Source organism: Pseudogymnoascus destructans (assembly GCF_001641265.1).
Source record: "Pseudogymnoascus destructans isolate 20631-21 unplaced genomic scaffold scaffold_32, whole genome shotgun sequence".
Classification (NCBI taxonomy): domain Eukaryota; kingdom Fungi; phylum Ascomycota; class Leotiomycetes; order Thelebolales; family Thelebolaceae; genus Pseudogymnoascus; species Pseudogymnoascus destructans.
In genome coordinates, this window is record NW_020167551.1 from 71,600 (window position 1) to 86,429 (window position 14,830).

The window sequence follows — 14,830 nt, forward strand, 5'->3', positions numbered from 1 at the left end:
TCTTCCACGCGTTGGTTCTGAAGGCTCTCATTTATTTGCTGGCAGTAGCTAATCGGGCCCTTATCCTCGCCGCTAGTCACCTCTATGTCGTCCTCGTCCTCATCTTCTTGCTCTTTTTGTTGGCAATGCTGCTGTTCGATCGTCTTTTCACACAATCGTTCTTCGCTCGAAATACCTCGAACGTCTGTATTATTTTGACTTTCCTGGTCCATCTGATTGTATTGGGAGTAAGCTGCGCTTAAAGGCGGCGATTGCCCCGCTTCTGCTGAAGTTTGTCGTAGGTCATCCTCGATATCGCAGACGCCACCACGGTCGCACAATCCACCAGCCCTCTCGCGTGGAGAAAGCCTCATTTCGTCGACTATGGCCTTCTCGACACCCAGGTTAATTTGATCCTGACCCGTTGTCTCAGCCGGCTCAGAGCAATTTGGAGAAGGTCGTCGAACCTGAACAGGGAATGTCGAGTCTAGCTCGGCGAAAGACGGGCGTTGTTGCCCATCCTTGGAGAAACAATCGGCATTAGGGTATTCCGAGTCTTGAGGAGTGAACGGGCCAAATAGGCTGCTCGGGGTCGAGGCAGTGTCTTGAGTGGCCAGGCCACACTCGCTCGCGTCTTGGTCCTCAATGCTGGCAAGGAGATCGCTCGAGGCAACTCCAGCCTCAGCTTCGTCGTCACTTTCATCGTCGCTGTCATCTTCGATAATTAGGGGCTCTTCTGCATGGAATTAGTAAGGTGTATGGGCATACCAAAGTAAGCTGAGAAACCTACTTTGATTATTGCCTGGCACATAGATCGAGGTCGGGGTTGTGGCATCAGTAAGCAGGCGGCTCTCGTCGATCAGTTGGCACTTCAAGATATGGAGGGGCTTGTGGTTTTGATGTGGCATCTGAGGGGTGTCTCCGTTTCGGGAGGCCTGGAACAACTCATTAAGAGATGGAAGAGAGTCATGTAACGAATCGCTATCTTGAACATTCCGTGCTGACTCTGCATCTCCAGGTGGTGATATGCTGGGTTGTAGAGACGGTAGGTGCTTGTTCAACACCAACTTCGTCAGCTGAGCGTGTGAGGCCTTCAAGGCGGGTTTGGGGTTGGGGTCATAGAATTCAACGCAGTTCATGTTCACAGTAGCCATGCTGACACAGTATGAGTGGGAGAATGGTTTTTAGAACGACTCTCGAGCGGGATGAAGGACCTTATATAGAGATTCGGATGGTCGGTCCGCTCTGTTGGCTCGCTGGAATTTGCGAGCCTCCTTTGCTTCCCTCGCACAGATGCAGCCTTCACTGCCAAGCTGGTCTTCACGCTCCGTGTGTCCCCTCGTCCCTTTCCGTGCTCTGCAGCCAGGCAGTGAACTTTCCGCCACATGATTGACCCCGATTCCACCAACAGACATATGAGTCAAAGAGAGGCAAGACACATCGTATTCCGAGGCATTCTGGTGATTGGACAGTTGCAATTTGAGCGGTCTCAAGAGCGGGGTCTCAGTTCAAGCTGAAAGTATAGCGCTGCGGTCGGCCCCTCTACTGCCAAAAGGAGAAATCTTATCCGGACTACGCGTATCGTGAAGGGGCGATCGCTTTGAAAGCCTCAACCAACCAGTAGTGGCTGGATGGAGCGGCATCCGAGGTCAGACGACTCTACCAGACTGCAATAGTTGTCTACTCTCCACAATCCCGGTAGTATTCCCGTATCAGCGCCTCGAAATGAAGGTGAACCGCAGCCTTCAACGCATGGATGGTCGCGGCCGCGATGGCCTTCGAGAAGGATCCCTCTCCACCTTCGATCTCCAGGATGTGAGTACAGGCCCCCAACAAGCTAGGCTCGCAAGCAGAAATCGGCCCTTCTCTCGAATATCAGCCTAGACTGAGGCAGACGTCGCTGCTCAGTGTGCCTGCAACTCGCAACGTCGCAAAGTGTGCAGCGCGGCGGCCTATGCAAGGGCCGGCCACGTCACCGCGAGGCAATTTTGCGATTGGCTAGAACGTAGCGCAAGGCACTCTCAAGGCAGATTGGCCATGCCATAGTCGCAGAGGGTTCGGATGTGTGCGGCGACGAAGAAGGGCGCAAGAGGGCAGATCGGAAGGCAGTTCAGCTCATTGTCGCAACTTGACCGATCCGACGACCAGACGTCGATGCTCAAAGGGCTCGCTGCCCGAGCTCCTTGCGATGGCAGGAGCGCAGCAGGTGCGAGAAAGTTGGGAGGGAGGAGCGACGGTGGAGAGGGACAGAGTCGGAGAGAGGAGGGAGTGGCCCTTTTATAGAAGTTGAAAGCGGCGGCAGGCCCGTGCACGCGCGTTACCCGATTAGGGCAGACGCTAAACCCGAAGCTCGAACACCACGATCTAGATTATTATATTTATCGTCCATTATGAGAACGCCCGCACTATAGTGAACTGTCTATCCGTGGGGTTGTACCTCCCTAGTGAGGCACGAGACAGGCCGTGGCAAGCCGTGGTAAGACGAGGGTCTTGAGACCGAACCCCGGCCGTAGAGGATATACTATACCAAAGTAGGTGTTGAAAACGCGGACATATGGAGGAGGGTTAGCGTTCAGTCTTCGTAATCATAGCTGACGGGTCTACTCTCACGAGATAAGAGATTCCTTTGGCTCACAATTCCCTAATAAGTCTACCAGTTGTATCATTGTTATCCTAATATATATACTATCAAATTGGGGGTTTTAATTGCGGCACTGTTCACCTTGTACTCGGCCAGTTTGCTTTTGAGAATTGTTTCCAATCGTGGCGCTTACGGACCTCTCAGATGTCCCATCAATCCGCGCTTCCTTTGCGTCCATAGCCGAAGTTACACAAGAAACGACCAACCAACGATGGCTACATTCGCCTGCGCAACCCTCATCCCATCTCCCATCCCAGTCCACAGTATTAACCCCCCGCTCCCAGTAAATTCTCCTTCTCAGCTTCTTCCTATGCCTCCTTCCGCCCAACCAACTCCCAGACCTTCTACAACACCCTCCTCCGCTACCACCATGGCCCAACCACCTCCCTCGGCCACGGCCTGATCGCGCGCCGCCTCTCCCCAACTTTCAAGCACATCGTCGCCACCGACCCCTCCCCCTCCATGATCGCGCAGGCACGCTCCTCCATCGTCGACAGCCCCGAGTTCAGCAACATCGATTTCTGCCAGGCGTCGGCCGAGAGCCTCGACGATATACCGAGCGGGAGCGTCGATGCTGTGATGGCGGGGCAGGCGTGGTTCGGTGCGGCCTGGCCGGCAGTTTTGGTGCGTGGTCCATGCCGTCGGCAGGGTGCGGCGAGCGAGGTGCTGGCCAAGAGTTCTGTCACAGAGTTCTCACCATCAACCTATTCTTGTCACCGTCCACGGAGTCTTCTCGTCAGGGGCTTCTCACCCCCCTTTTCTCGGGACGGGATCCTTCATTGGGGTGGTGCTTGGCGATGACAGGGCGGTCGGGTGGATGATGGGTCAAAAGATTCCACATAGTTCATGCTTATCCGTCCCCTGGTCTGGTTCCATTATCCCGATCTTCCCTCCTGGGGTCTAAACATGTATATAGTCTGGGCTGTAGCAACGGGCTGCTAAGGTCTCGCCTCCTCTCTCCAACTATTACTTCAACTTCGCCGACTTCATTTTCACTTAGCTACTGGCAACCCCCCCCTTTTCCCAGTTTCCATTCGCGTTGCACCACGGCCGAAGATGGCCGGAAGTGTTGCTGCTGTCGCTATATTCTCACTGCTAATATCTCCCTTCGCTACTTCTCACCACCGGCACTTACCACCAGTGCCCTGATATCACCCCAGTAAGGCTCGTGACGATCGAACACACGGATGTATCTCCGAGCGGCTAGAGGCTGCGTTAAATAGGTCTGCAGCAGACTTGACTTGTCCCAGAAAGGCCTCGATATCAGCGCTGTCTGCGTATTCATTAGGCTCTTAACACGCATTACCAATGCGTGCTCAACGCCAGGATCGAAGTCGCTGTCTGGAATGGCTTGGGGCCTTGTAGAAAGCGGAGCAGCAGGGTTGGTTGTGTGCGTATTTATGTCGTGAAAAGTTGGCATTGGGACCCGACGGAAGATTGTGGGAAGTCTGATGTTTTGATATAGACGATTTTGATATGAAATTTATATTGTAGCAAGGACTATGCCGTACACATTGAACCACTATCCCAGAAGTACACAACACCGCCATATCGAACAGAAATGGAAGTTAAATACAAGTACAACACCCCCCATGCAATGCAACATACACATCACCTCTATAATACAATCCTACCCCCGACCCCCCCGCACACACAGTTACCAACCCATCACGGCGGCACCCCCTACTCCCCTCTCTCTGCCTCCTTCTGCGCCTTCCTCCACTCCCTAAACTGCCTCTCCTTCGCCGCCTCCTCCGCCCTCCTCTTCTTCTCATACTCCTTCGCCTTCGCCAACTGCGCCTTGGTCCTCTTCCCCGGCGCCTCCTGCTGCCCCGCCACCTCCCTCGCAGTCTTCACGCCCTCCCTCGCCGACTTCTTTGCGCCCTCGACCGTATCGTTCAGCGCGGCGAAGATCCCTCTCGTTGTCGGCGCCTCCTGGCGCTGCTTCATCTGCTGCACCGTGATGATGTCGGCGCGGTAGGGGCTTGCGTCTTTGAGATCCACTTCCTTGACTGGAGGGGGCATCTGCGCCATTCCGAGGAACGAGCGGACGGAGGGGTAGCGGAAGAGGGTTACTTGCGCCGCGGACCAGAGACCCGTGACAAAGAAGGAGAGTTGCACGCCGGCGGGGAGCCAGAAGGTGAAGAGGACGGAGAGGATGGGGAAACCGTAGGCGAGGAGCTTCATGGTGTTGGGGGACATGGTTGACGTTCCCGCTTCTCCTCCTTGCTATGGGGTTGTCAGTACGTATTCATCGGCAGCGAGTATCATAGAAAAAGTGGGAACACACCCTAAGCACCGCATGCAACACGCCCGCCGCCGCAAGAGGAAGAACAAAATATGGATCCGGCAGCGTCAAATTCTGGAACCACAGGATGCCTCCCGTCTCCAGCCCAGGAACCGGCAACTTGGCCATCGCGCGCAGCAGCACAAACGTTCCGTAACCAGTGAACATCTGCACCATTGGCAACAGCGACTTCCACATCTTCACGCCCGCACGCTTATGAATAACCGATATCTCTTGACGCACCGCCATCATCGCCGCTTGGTCGTTGTTGCGCTGGTGATCTAGCATCTTCGCATGAAGCGGCTTCGTCTGGGGTGCGGAACGCGCCATGCGAGCACCATTGTCCGCGGCATCAATGTAGAATTTCATGAAGGCGACACGGATGAAGACGGCGGTTAAGGCGATGGACGCCCACCACGGCGTCCCGCAGTAGACATGTGTGTGCTCGAGCAACCACTCGATACAAGAGGTGGGTCCATACCCGTAGTCCAGCCCGAGCGACTTGAGGTAGCCGATATGTTCCGGGGCATCTTTCGCGCTGGTGATGATATCGATTGCGTCGTCGAGGGAGGTGCTAGTATGCGCACTGCTCGTTCCGGCCAGGGCGTCGGTGGTGGGAGCTCCAGGTGTGGTTGCTGCGGTAGTCGCGGCCGCCTTGGAGGAGTTGAAGCGCCGCGATGGGAGCTGCGTCAGGATCGAACTAGATTGCACGAATCGCGGTCTCGCAGCTGCTGCCTTGGACGACAATGCGCCGAATGGCGCTGCGGGGAGCCGCGCATTGCGGGTGGTCGATGAGGAAAACTGAGTCGTCCGGGTGAGCTCGGTGAATTGGCTGGTGAATTTGGCTGGGGGAGGGGGAGGGGCTTACGGATCTAATGGAGATTTCTTCCAGTCGCCGGCGACCTATGCCAATGGTCCGGCTGGACCATTGTATCCCTCTGCTCGGTATCATGGCTAGTTGTCGTCGTAGGTGCGCGGATAAGTGCGCTGTACCGTCGCCCGGAAATATTTTGGTTCCTGGGAGCTAGTGCATAACTCTGTCCGTGCATAAAATGTCACGAGACCCCTTGGCAGTTCGGGTTTATGAACGCCGCTGTGTCCCTGGTAAGCAAGTGTCCCCTCTCAGGGCAAGATAAGTAGGCATCTTAACTCCCTTGAACTTGTCCTTATAGCATAGAATAATCAAACTCTCATATTTGAGCATCTGCTAATACTCCCTCTATCCCTTGCAATGAAGTATGAAATTGCTGTTTTGATGGGCTACTTGACAATGGAGTAAACTTATCTTTCTAACTTAACAAGCTCATGCTTAAGGAATTTTGTCATCCAACTTTTAGAAGGAGGTGGTAATGGGTTCTATAGGTGACAAACAGTAGCAAATACTATCTGCCTTGTAGCTCCTGTTCCGTTTTGATATTGTTGAAGAATCCATTGTGAAATAGTTGAGAGTTGAGTGTTTAATAGGAGCTTGTTCTGTCCACCATGACGAATTGTGCTTTTCCGAGTAATTGATCGTCGCAAGGTGTTAGGATGCACTTTGAAGATCATAACTGGAGCTGGAGCTGTTTCATTTGGTTTTGAAGGAGCCATTCTTTTGCCTCACGTAGAGCAGCTTTCTGATCAGACATTATTCGTAGTGGAGTGGTGGGTGGTAGGTGGTAGGCGGTTGGTGGTTGGTATGTGGTGGATTTTGAGAGGGGACACTTGCTTACGGGGGACACTCGCTTCCTCCGACTGTGAGCGAAGCGATCAGATTTTCAAACTCCCGGGTATCAATCATATAGTATCCGCTTTCCACCCCTCAAATCCATCCAGGACATTCAAAAAGGAAAAGGTATTCATTCGCTTGGGCCACTAACCCCACGATCCGGACCTCTCCTCGCGGGACTATCTAGACTCTCAAACTCTTTCCTAGCCTGCATAGCATTCTCCAACGCTGCATTAAACCGCTCCTCCCCTGGAGGCAGCACAACCGCCAGGTACGTATTTGTAGAGAACTTGACAACAAACATACAGAAGCGACTCAGCTTCAGCTCCAGCAGAACAAACTGCTCTGCTGACTTCGGTGTGCCCGTATACCGGGACGTCGACTGCTTGAAGTTCTTAATGATGTTAGAGAGCCGCTCGAAGCGATCGGTGGTCGGGTTCGATGATCCGATTGTGGAGCACCAGTGGGAAACTACGAGGAAAGATGAGCGCTCGAACAAGAGCACTTCTTCGGCTTCGATAAGTGTGCCGAGTGTTGCGAGATGCCGCTCGATAGAGGAGAGGTTTGGCACCAAATCGTGTATAATCTCAGCCCACGCTTTATACAGCGACTGGTCCCAGATAGACGTCGCGAAGGGGACAGGATCGAAAACGTCCGACTTCGTCCTGATAGCCGCGATACGGTCGTTATATGATGCCTCGCGCTGAGCGGGCGCCACAAGATCCATTTTGTGAATGAGGATATAGACGGAGGAGGTAGGTGAGAATTGCGACAGGGCGGAGATGATAGAGCGGTAGGTTAGGAGGTCTCGATCGAAGTCGCGAGATTCGATGTCAAAGACATATATTAGAACGCCGACGTTTGAAAAGACATGCGAACGCTGTTGAGATAGATAGTTCTCCATGAACGCATCTTGACTATTTTATGTTAATATTTCCACTCGACAAACGTAGAAGACCTGGCTCACCCTCCGCAATCCCACAGATTCAATGTCAAATTCCCCAGAAACTTGACATGGCTCAAATCGACATCAATCGTAGCCCCCAACCGCCTCGTATCCCTCGCGACGTAGTTACTGAAGATGATACTTCTCATAGAACTCTTCCCCGACCCACTCTTTCCCATCAACAGAACCTTCTTCTTCTTCTGTTTGCGAATCTCCGGCGCCGTGCCCGCATCCGCTACTGGTTGCGCCGAGGCCTCCATATTCCCTTATGTGTTGAGGTCGAGGACAACGACTTGATAGCAGTCTCTCAGAAACTCGGCCCGAAAGTTTGCCCAAGATGTCGCAGCAGTCGCAGATGCGATAGTCGGGAATCTGCGCGAAGCCAGCCACTTGTAATACTGAACTCCGCTGGGACAAACACAGCTGGGTCCGTTGCCAGCTATCTACCCGCGCAATAAAGCCTCTCGGTTCCGTGTTCCCGAGCGTTAGGGTCTGGGTAATCAGCCAAGTCGTCGTCTCGACGTCTGGTTGGTGGTGGGGACACTGTGGTTGAAAGTCGGGAACCGATCTGCGCGATCTGTGTAGCACAGCGGGACTGGAAAGGGTGCTTGCCGGGGAGGTGGTGCGACGGGTGCTATGCGGATGGGTGCTTTGTGATGGTTCAATGGCGGTTTGGATGTGACTGTGATGCTGTTGGATGTGGTAGCTTCGGTCGATTGAGGTTGACAGCGAGCGGGGCCAGGTTTTGGCGCGATCTGCGATCTGGAAAGTCACCACCCTTGACGTAGGAGAATAACAGCTGTTCTTGACAACAATTTCTTTTTATTTGTGCTATCTTGTAGCTGAATCGTTGACTATTGAAGTAGTGTTCTTGATGCCAGTATCTACAGTTTACAACTGTAGTTGTAAATTGTAGATACTGGTCCCAGCGCGCCTGTCCTGTGGATGACACGGCTTATCGGCATTATCGAAAGTCGCCATTTGATTTGGTGTAGTTAAAGGCGGTGGAAACAGCTATGGGCCGGTGTAGAAAGCCGGCAGAATAACGTCTCCAGCATTTACTATCCACCAATAATCGAATATACCAACCTACTAGCAATAACATCCAAATCATTTTATTTATTATCTTCAAAATAAATACCCATCACAAAATATATTGTCAGCCATACCGCACCTCATAATATTCAACCATGATAATACAAGTTTGCATGCTAGAATTGCATATTAATATCTAACATCTACTTTTCATAATCCAATCACTCCGGCCTATCAGCCAAATCCTCAGCAAACCCCTTCTCATCCAACGTCTTCGCATCCTCATCTGGCATTAACGGCGGCGTCTGCGTCGTCGCGCCCACCCCCTCCCTCAACGCCCCCCAAGCTGGCTTATTCCGCTTCGGCTCCGCAGCACCGCTCTTAAAATGGTACCCTCTCGCCCTGGGCTTATGTCCCGTAGCCCCAGGGAGCTCGGTCTCATAAGTCCGCTCAAACACTTCCCTATCTGCCTCAAATGTACCAGCGGTGATGGACTTCCTAACAGCAGCAAAGAACGTCGAGGTGGAGTGGTGGTTGTGGAGTGCAAGGAGCGTCCAGGCGAGCATCTCTTTTGCGCTGAGGAGGTGCTGGATGTACGCCCGGTGGTGGGATGTGCAGGCGTAGCATGTGCAGGTGGGGATGAGCGGGGTAACGGCGGTGGAGTAGGCCGGGGAGAAGAGATCAATGGCGAGGGGTTGGAGGGATGTGCCCTCGACGGAGGGGTTTGAGGAGTCAGGGGCTGACGGGCGGGGAAATTCGTAGGTTAGGGCGAGCCCGGAATCCGTTGCGAAGGTGAGGTATGGGATGGTGAAGACGTCCATACCGAGCGAGATCTGGCGGAGGATCTCATGTGGGGAGGAGGGCTCGTCGAGAGAGAGGCGGACGAGGCGGTTGAGAGAGGGGGTTTGCGGGAGGTCTGGGAGGAGGGAGGAGGAGTAGAATGCTAGGCCGGAGAGCGAGGGGGCGAGGTCCCCGGAAATATGATCGATATACTCAAACTGAGATTGATAGTCTCTTGTCAAGATTGGCACAAAGACGGCTGTTGCCGGTGCATTCGGTGACTCGGGGGACTTTGATAGTTCGGAGAGGAATTTGTCAACCCACATCGAAGTCCTTTCAGACATTTTAGAGGCCCGCTTCTTGCCTGGCATTGGCCCATATGGCAAATCTCCTAGAGCAATAGTGATGTCTGGCTTAATGTAATTTGCATACTCTGCATAGCGCCGCGAGCTGAGAGACTGGAAACCGGTGGAGGTGAATATAGAAAGGCCGCTGTCTGGGTTGCCCTGGGGTGAGCTGACAGCCGGTGAGCGGCGTGGCGACATAACGGTGATGAGGGAAGGTGGTAAAGCAGTGAAGCAGTGAAGCGGCGTGTTATTCCGAGCTGGCATCCTCATGATTGGAGGCACGCCTCCTCTCGTTGCCTTTTCGACATCTAAACCTCATCAGGCCCTGTATGGACACGTGACACTCGCCTTATTTTGAATAGGCCGACTTGTACTTACAGTCTTCAATCGCGGTATAGACGCCGGCAAACTCTGTCTGCTCCCCTACTACATCTGGGCTGATATGGGGGACGACACCACGTGAAGTGAGGGCGAGGAAGTTCGGCGTGTCGAGAGTCCTCCGGGCCTTCACTGAGATACGGCCAAGTCTTGCGTGACGAGGATCTGAGGGCGCAGCATCAACGCTGGTTTCATCGTGGAGCGTGAAAAACGGCTGATCCAACCCTCCGACACCCATTTCGACCGTCTGTGACGACGTTGGAGAATTCGTGTAAGCTTTTAGTCCCTTGCTTCGAAAGCCAGTAACGATCTTCGGCCCGCAGGTCAGTACTGAGTACTGTGTCACGAAGGCCCGAGTTGTTGTTGCACAGCCTTGCATACGCCGGACAGATCTTCATGAACGGGGCGTTTGATATAAAATATTCGAAATATTCTGGGGGTGCGATGACGCTAAAAATGCAGTGGTTGATGGTCGTTGGTCCTGAGTTTACCCGCATCGTTCCTGATAGGCCTACGTGACAGCGCCAATGCGCTACTGTGACTACTGTGAACATAACTGTGGGCTAAGTTATGAAACCCAACCATGTTTCCCATCCTCCCGCATGGCATCCCTGACTAGAGTACTCTAGTCTCTACTCCACCTGGACGCAAGCAACTCAACGACTGCACCCAGTATTACTGTATGCTGTACATCAGCTAATCGATCATCGACGTATAAAGGTAGGGGATGCCTACACTTCCATGGAGTCGAGCTTCGGCGACCGAAGCATCATATAGTCGGTGGTGAGTAGCTAGCCAAGGTGATAGTAACTTGCCCAGTTTCCAGTACCAAACGACATGGCGATGGCTGATAGACTCAGCGACGAAGAAGCCGCGCTTCCGGCGTCAGGTGCGGGGATAAGGACATCAACTGAATCTCTGCAACGGCCACGTCCACATACAGATACAACAGCATCCGGCTCCGACTTGTCTGCCCCACGATTCATACAGGAAGATGGAACCTACCGCAAGTATCCGTGGATTCCGACCAGAGTTCAACGGTACTCCAAGGCTGTGGCAAGATGGACGAAAGGACCACTGCCTCCGCGACGACGGCATATCAAGCCATTGTTTCCGAAAATCCAGGAAGCCCCCATCCGGTTCCTGGACACTTACGTGCCAAAGAAGAAGGCAAGGCTGGCCCTTCTCTTATTCTTCTATCTCTGCTGGGGTCTCACCTTTGGATTGATGCTACGATGCTCCAGCCTGGCCGCTGACATAGGGTCTTATGGCCAGCCTGTGTCTATCGACTGCGGCGCTACGTTCTGGAGTTCTGGTAACTCATGTGGCCTCCAAGGATCTGACTGCCGTCCTTTTGAGGGGACGAGCCTCGCCTTCCGTTGCCCTGCCTCCTGTGCGGGTTACAAAGTGCTCAATCCGCGAGCTGTTGGCACCCAAGAAATAAATTACGCTTCTTTGGTCATCGGTGGACCCCCAGAGGATACCTCAAAGGACCCGAGGGCCACTTATCGCGGCGACTCGTTCCTCTGCCAAGCTGCCATCCACGCTGGTGTTATCACCGACAGCGAAGGCGGCTGCGGAGTGGTCAGTAAGAATGGCGCAGCGAGCTCCTTTACCAGCTCCCAAAGCAACGGCATCAAGAGCATAGGCTTTGACTCGCACTTCCCGCTCTCCTTCGTCTTCCAGCCCGATATTACCTGCTTGGCGAAAGACATGAGATGGCCCATCCTTGCCGTATCCGTCATTTACACCTCGATACTGAGCCTCTTCGTCACCTCTCCCTCGGTTTTCTTCTTCACCATCTTCACCACCATCTTTATTCACGTGGGCCTCGTCTCCGACCCCCCTACGCATAGTAGCATCCTCGACCTTCTCCAGATTCTCGTCTCCAGGTTCCTCCCAGCTATGTTTGTCGCTTTCGTGTTCTACACCTTCTCAATCTGCCGCACCCTCCGCGGCCTCACCGCGCAGGTCGAGAAAACCATCCTCTGGCTCGGCGGCTGCTGGGTCGGATCCCTCACAAACTACACCTTCGACTTCATCCCCATCCAGCGCCTAACCCCCCACGACCTCGAGCAGCAGCCCGGCGCCAAAGCAGCTCTCGCCTTCATCGCCATTATCCTCATCGCCATAGTCGTACAACAAATCTGGAACTTCCGCCTCGAAGGCCGCCTGCTCCGCTATCTCAGTTTCTACGCCGTCATCATCCTCGGAATCATCATCTGCATCTGCATCCCCGGCCTAAACCTGCGCATCCACCACTACATCCTTGCCATCCTCCTCATTCCCGGAACAAGCATGCAAACCCGCCCCAGCCTGCTCTACCAAGGCATCCTCCTCGGCCTCTTCATCAACGGTATCGCGCGGTGGGGCTTCGACTCTCTCCTCCAAACTGACGCCGCCCTCCTCGACGACGCCCAACACAACTCCAAACTCCCCACCCTCCTCCCCCCCGCCATCAAACTCGCCAGCGCCACAACCAGCAACTCCAACATCACCTTCACCTGGCCCGACCTCGAGACCTCCTTCGACGGCATCAGCATCCTCGTCAACGACGTCGAGCGCTTCCGCGGCTTCGTCGACGACGAGCCCCGCAACGGCCGCGGCTTCATGTGGGAGCGCCAGCCGGGTCTGGACGTGAACGAGTATTTCCGCTTTGCGTTCATGCAGGGGACCGAGACGTTGGATTATACTAAGGGGGGCACGTGGACAAAGGACGGAAAGTGGGTCGAGATGGCCCCGGGTCCGAGTCGGCGGGTGAAGAGGGAGGAGAGAGGCAGGGGATTGCTGGGGGAGCCGAGGCGGTGATGCCGGGTCCCGTTGGCTTTTGTTCGGAGAGAAAGCGTAGGGGGGGCGATGGTACTGCAGTGTGATGGGATGGCTGGAAAGCTTGTCGGAAAGTTGAAGGTGGGTTGGAGTTTGGGTTGATACGACGTTACGACATTGGCTCCTCTGATGCCGACATCTGGGATACCCTAAGAGTTTGACTGGGTAGAAGGAGTTTGGGGATCTGGGATTTTCAGTCAGATATTTGACAAAAGCACATATGGGAGGAGTACACACAATTTCTCCAGACAGAGTCGAGATCTGGATCTCGCGGCGGGACTGCATATCTTGGAAGGCATAACGTAAGTGACGGTGTAATGCGGGGGGGACTGGGTAACGCGGTGGATTTCTGAAGACGACGCAACAAAACTGTAAATTTAACTACAATCAACAACGATACATGACCCGCTGTCACTCTGAGATTGTTCCCCTGTTCCTTCTTCAATATACTCGTCAATCTCAGTGTCTAGGGATGTGCGCTTGTCGTTTGCTTTGCGCTTTTTCTTAGTGAGGTCTTGTGTCGCTTTTTCCGCCTCCATCACCACATCACATAATTCTTGCGTAGTAATGTGAAAATGACCCTTTAGTACAACCCTTTTACCCTTCGTACGGACTGTACGTTGCTTCATAATCGATCGCAAGTTGTTGGCATTCAAGTTGGTAGACAATGCTCTGACGCAACTGTGAGTTTTTGGATGTATGTCCGCACTAGTGTTGATGGCACACCACCATCATTAATTGTCGCTATTAAGGAGTTCATTTGCGGTACGTCCCATCTAGAGGTCATCATTAACCAGCATACGTAACACTCGCTAGGGATTAAATGGAAACAAGCTAGCACCACGGTACGCTAACTTCATGTTCTGATGATTGCATACATCAAGCCGCGCCTATATGTACGCCTCCATCCATTCATACTTCTGTATGCGCCTAAGTTACGCTTGGTTGAGTGGGGAGAGCGCTGCTGTAAGATGCTTTTTTAGCAGGCTAAATATTTCAACATCTAATGGTTGTAATAAATGCGATGTATAAGGAGGAAGAATTAGCAATGTGATGCAGCTCTACATGCAATGTGTAATGAAACTTCCGCTAATATGTAAGTCGTGGCCATCACATATAAGATAACCGTCTGCTTTCACGTGTGTTGTTGGCTTAAAGATGCGTTTTAACCACTTTAACCTATAGAGATTGCTTGTCTAACCTTTCGTATTTGCAGAGAAGAACCACTAGTTAATGACTATAGGTGGAATCCATGATTAGAGAACGTTCTTGCCCTTAAAGACCTAAGGGGCGGAAGGATCGTTCTATCTACGTAAATACACTTGACTATTAAAACCGATTCCTAACGGCTAGGATGTGCTTAAAGCTTTGTACGAAGCGTTGAATTAAGTATAATTCGAGTAGATTCCATTGTCCTAATCGAAAATCCGGATTCGTCTATGTTATATGTATTTTCTTGCCTAATTCCTAACTGTTAAAACGACCTTGGTGTACGTGTCAAACCATGCTTTAAGCACTGGTTTTGTAACACCATCTATGCGAACGGTTTCGATCCATCGTCTAATGACAACCTGTAGATGGGGATGCCGTTTTATGAATCGCTATACCTAGTGGTAACCAAGGGAGAATCGTGGTTAGGGCAGAAGTGAGTTTGGTCGCGTCGTCAAAGTGACCAGTGCAACTGGATTTCTTTAGCTATTTCCTTTAACAACCGATGCCCTAGAGAATAACCACTGATTGTTAGGTTCTTAATCCACTTCAGAGGTATCACCTCTTGTGCGCCTGACAAACTCTGCTGTTGCTGGCGGGCTTGAGAGCGTGTCAAACCTCCGTTAACACGACGCGTCACGGAACTCTTAGGTAACCCTAGCACTTTCTCAGCGTGATATGCGCTCTTGTACTT

General features: G+C 52.8%; 5 protein-coding genes across 5 annotated transcripts; 2 read left to right on the plus strand and 3 right to left on the minus strand.

Moving 5' to 3' along the window:
• Positions 1-1,704: 1,704 nt before the first annotated feature.
• On the plus strand, positions 1,705-3,620 carry VC83_08810 (uncharacterized protein; the record flags this gene model as incomplete). The annotated part of the gene is made up of 5 exons (XM_024472353.1): positions 1,705-1,794; positions 2,026-2,185; positions 2,425-2,455; positions 2,905-3,244; positions 3,549-3,620. The coding sequence occupies 5 exons, from the start codon at positions 1,705-1,707 to the stop codon at positions 3,618-3,620; spliced, it is 693 nt and encodes a 230-aa protein (XP_024319982.1).
• Positions 2,647-5,983, minus strand: OXA1 (Flags: Precursor). The gene is made up of 3 exons (XM_024472354.1): positions 5,776-5,983; positions 4,911-5,708; positions 2,647-4,849 (listed from the first exon to the last, which is right to left on the minus strand). Exons 1-3 carry the CDS (start codon positions 5,857-5,859, stop codon positions 4,304-4,306), a joined length of 1,428 nt encoding a protein of 475 aa, XP_024319983.1. The 5' UTR covers positions 5,860-5,983; the 3' UTR covers positions 2,647-4,303.
• On the minus strand, positions 5,984-8,477 carry GTR1 (GTP-binding protein gtr1). The gene is made up of 2 exons (XM_024472355.1): positions 7,583-8,477; positions 5,984-7,532 (listed from the first exon to the last, which is right to left on the minus strand). The coding sequence occupies exons 1-2, from the start codon at positions 7,819-7,821 to the stop codon at positions 6,746-6,748; spliced, it is 1,026 nt and encodes a 341-aa protein (XP_024319980.1). The 5' UTR covers positions 7,822-8,477; the 3' UTR covers positions 5,984-6,745.
• Positions 8,478-8,640: 163 nt separating this feature from the next.
• Positions 8,641-10,564, minus strand: VC83_08813 (uncharacterized protein). The gene is made up of 2 exons (XM_024472356.1): positions 10,102-10,564; positions 8,641-10,031 (listed from the first exon to the last, which is right to left on the minus strand). Exons 1-2 carry the CDS (start codon positions 10,478-10,480, stop codon positions 8,818-8,820), a joined length of 1,593 nt encoding a protein of 530 aa, XP_024319981.1. The 5' UTR covers positions 10,481-10,564; the 3' UTR covers positions 8,641-8,817.
• Positions 10,565-10,938: 374 nt separating this feature from the next.
• Positions 10,939-13,359, plus strand: VC83_08814 (uncharacterized protein; the record flags this gene model as incomplete). The annotated part of the gene is made up of 1 exon (XM_024472357.1): positions 10,939-13,359. One exon carries the CDS (start codon positions 10,939-10,941, stop codon positions 12,907-12,909), a length of 1,971 nt encoding a protein of 656 aa, XP_024319985.1. The 3' UTR covers positions 12,910-13,359.
• Between the last annotated feature and the right edge of the window lie 1,471 nt (positions 13,360-14,830).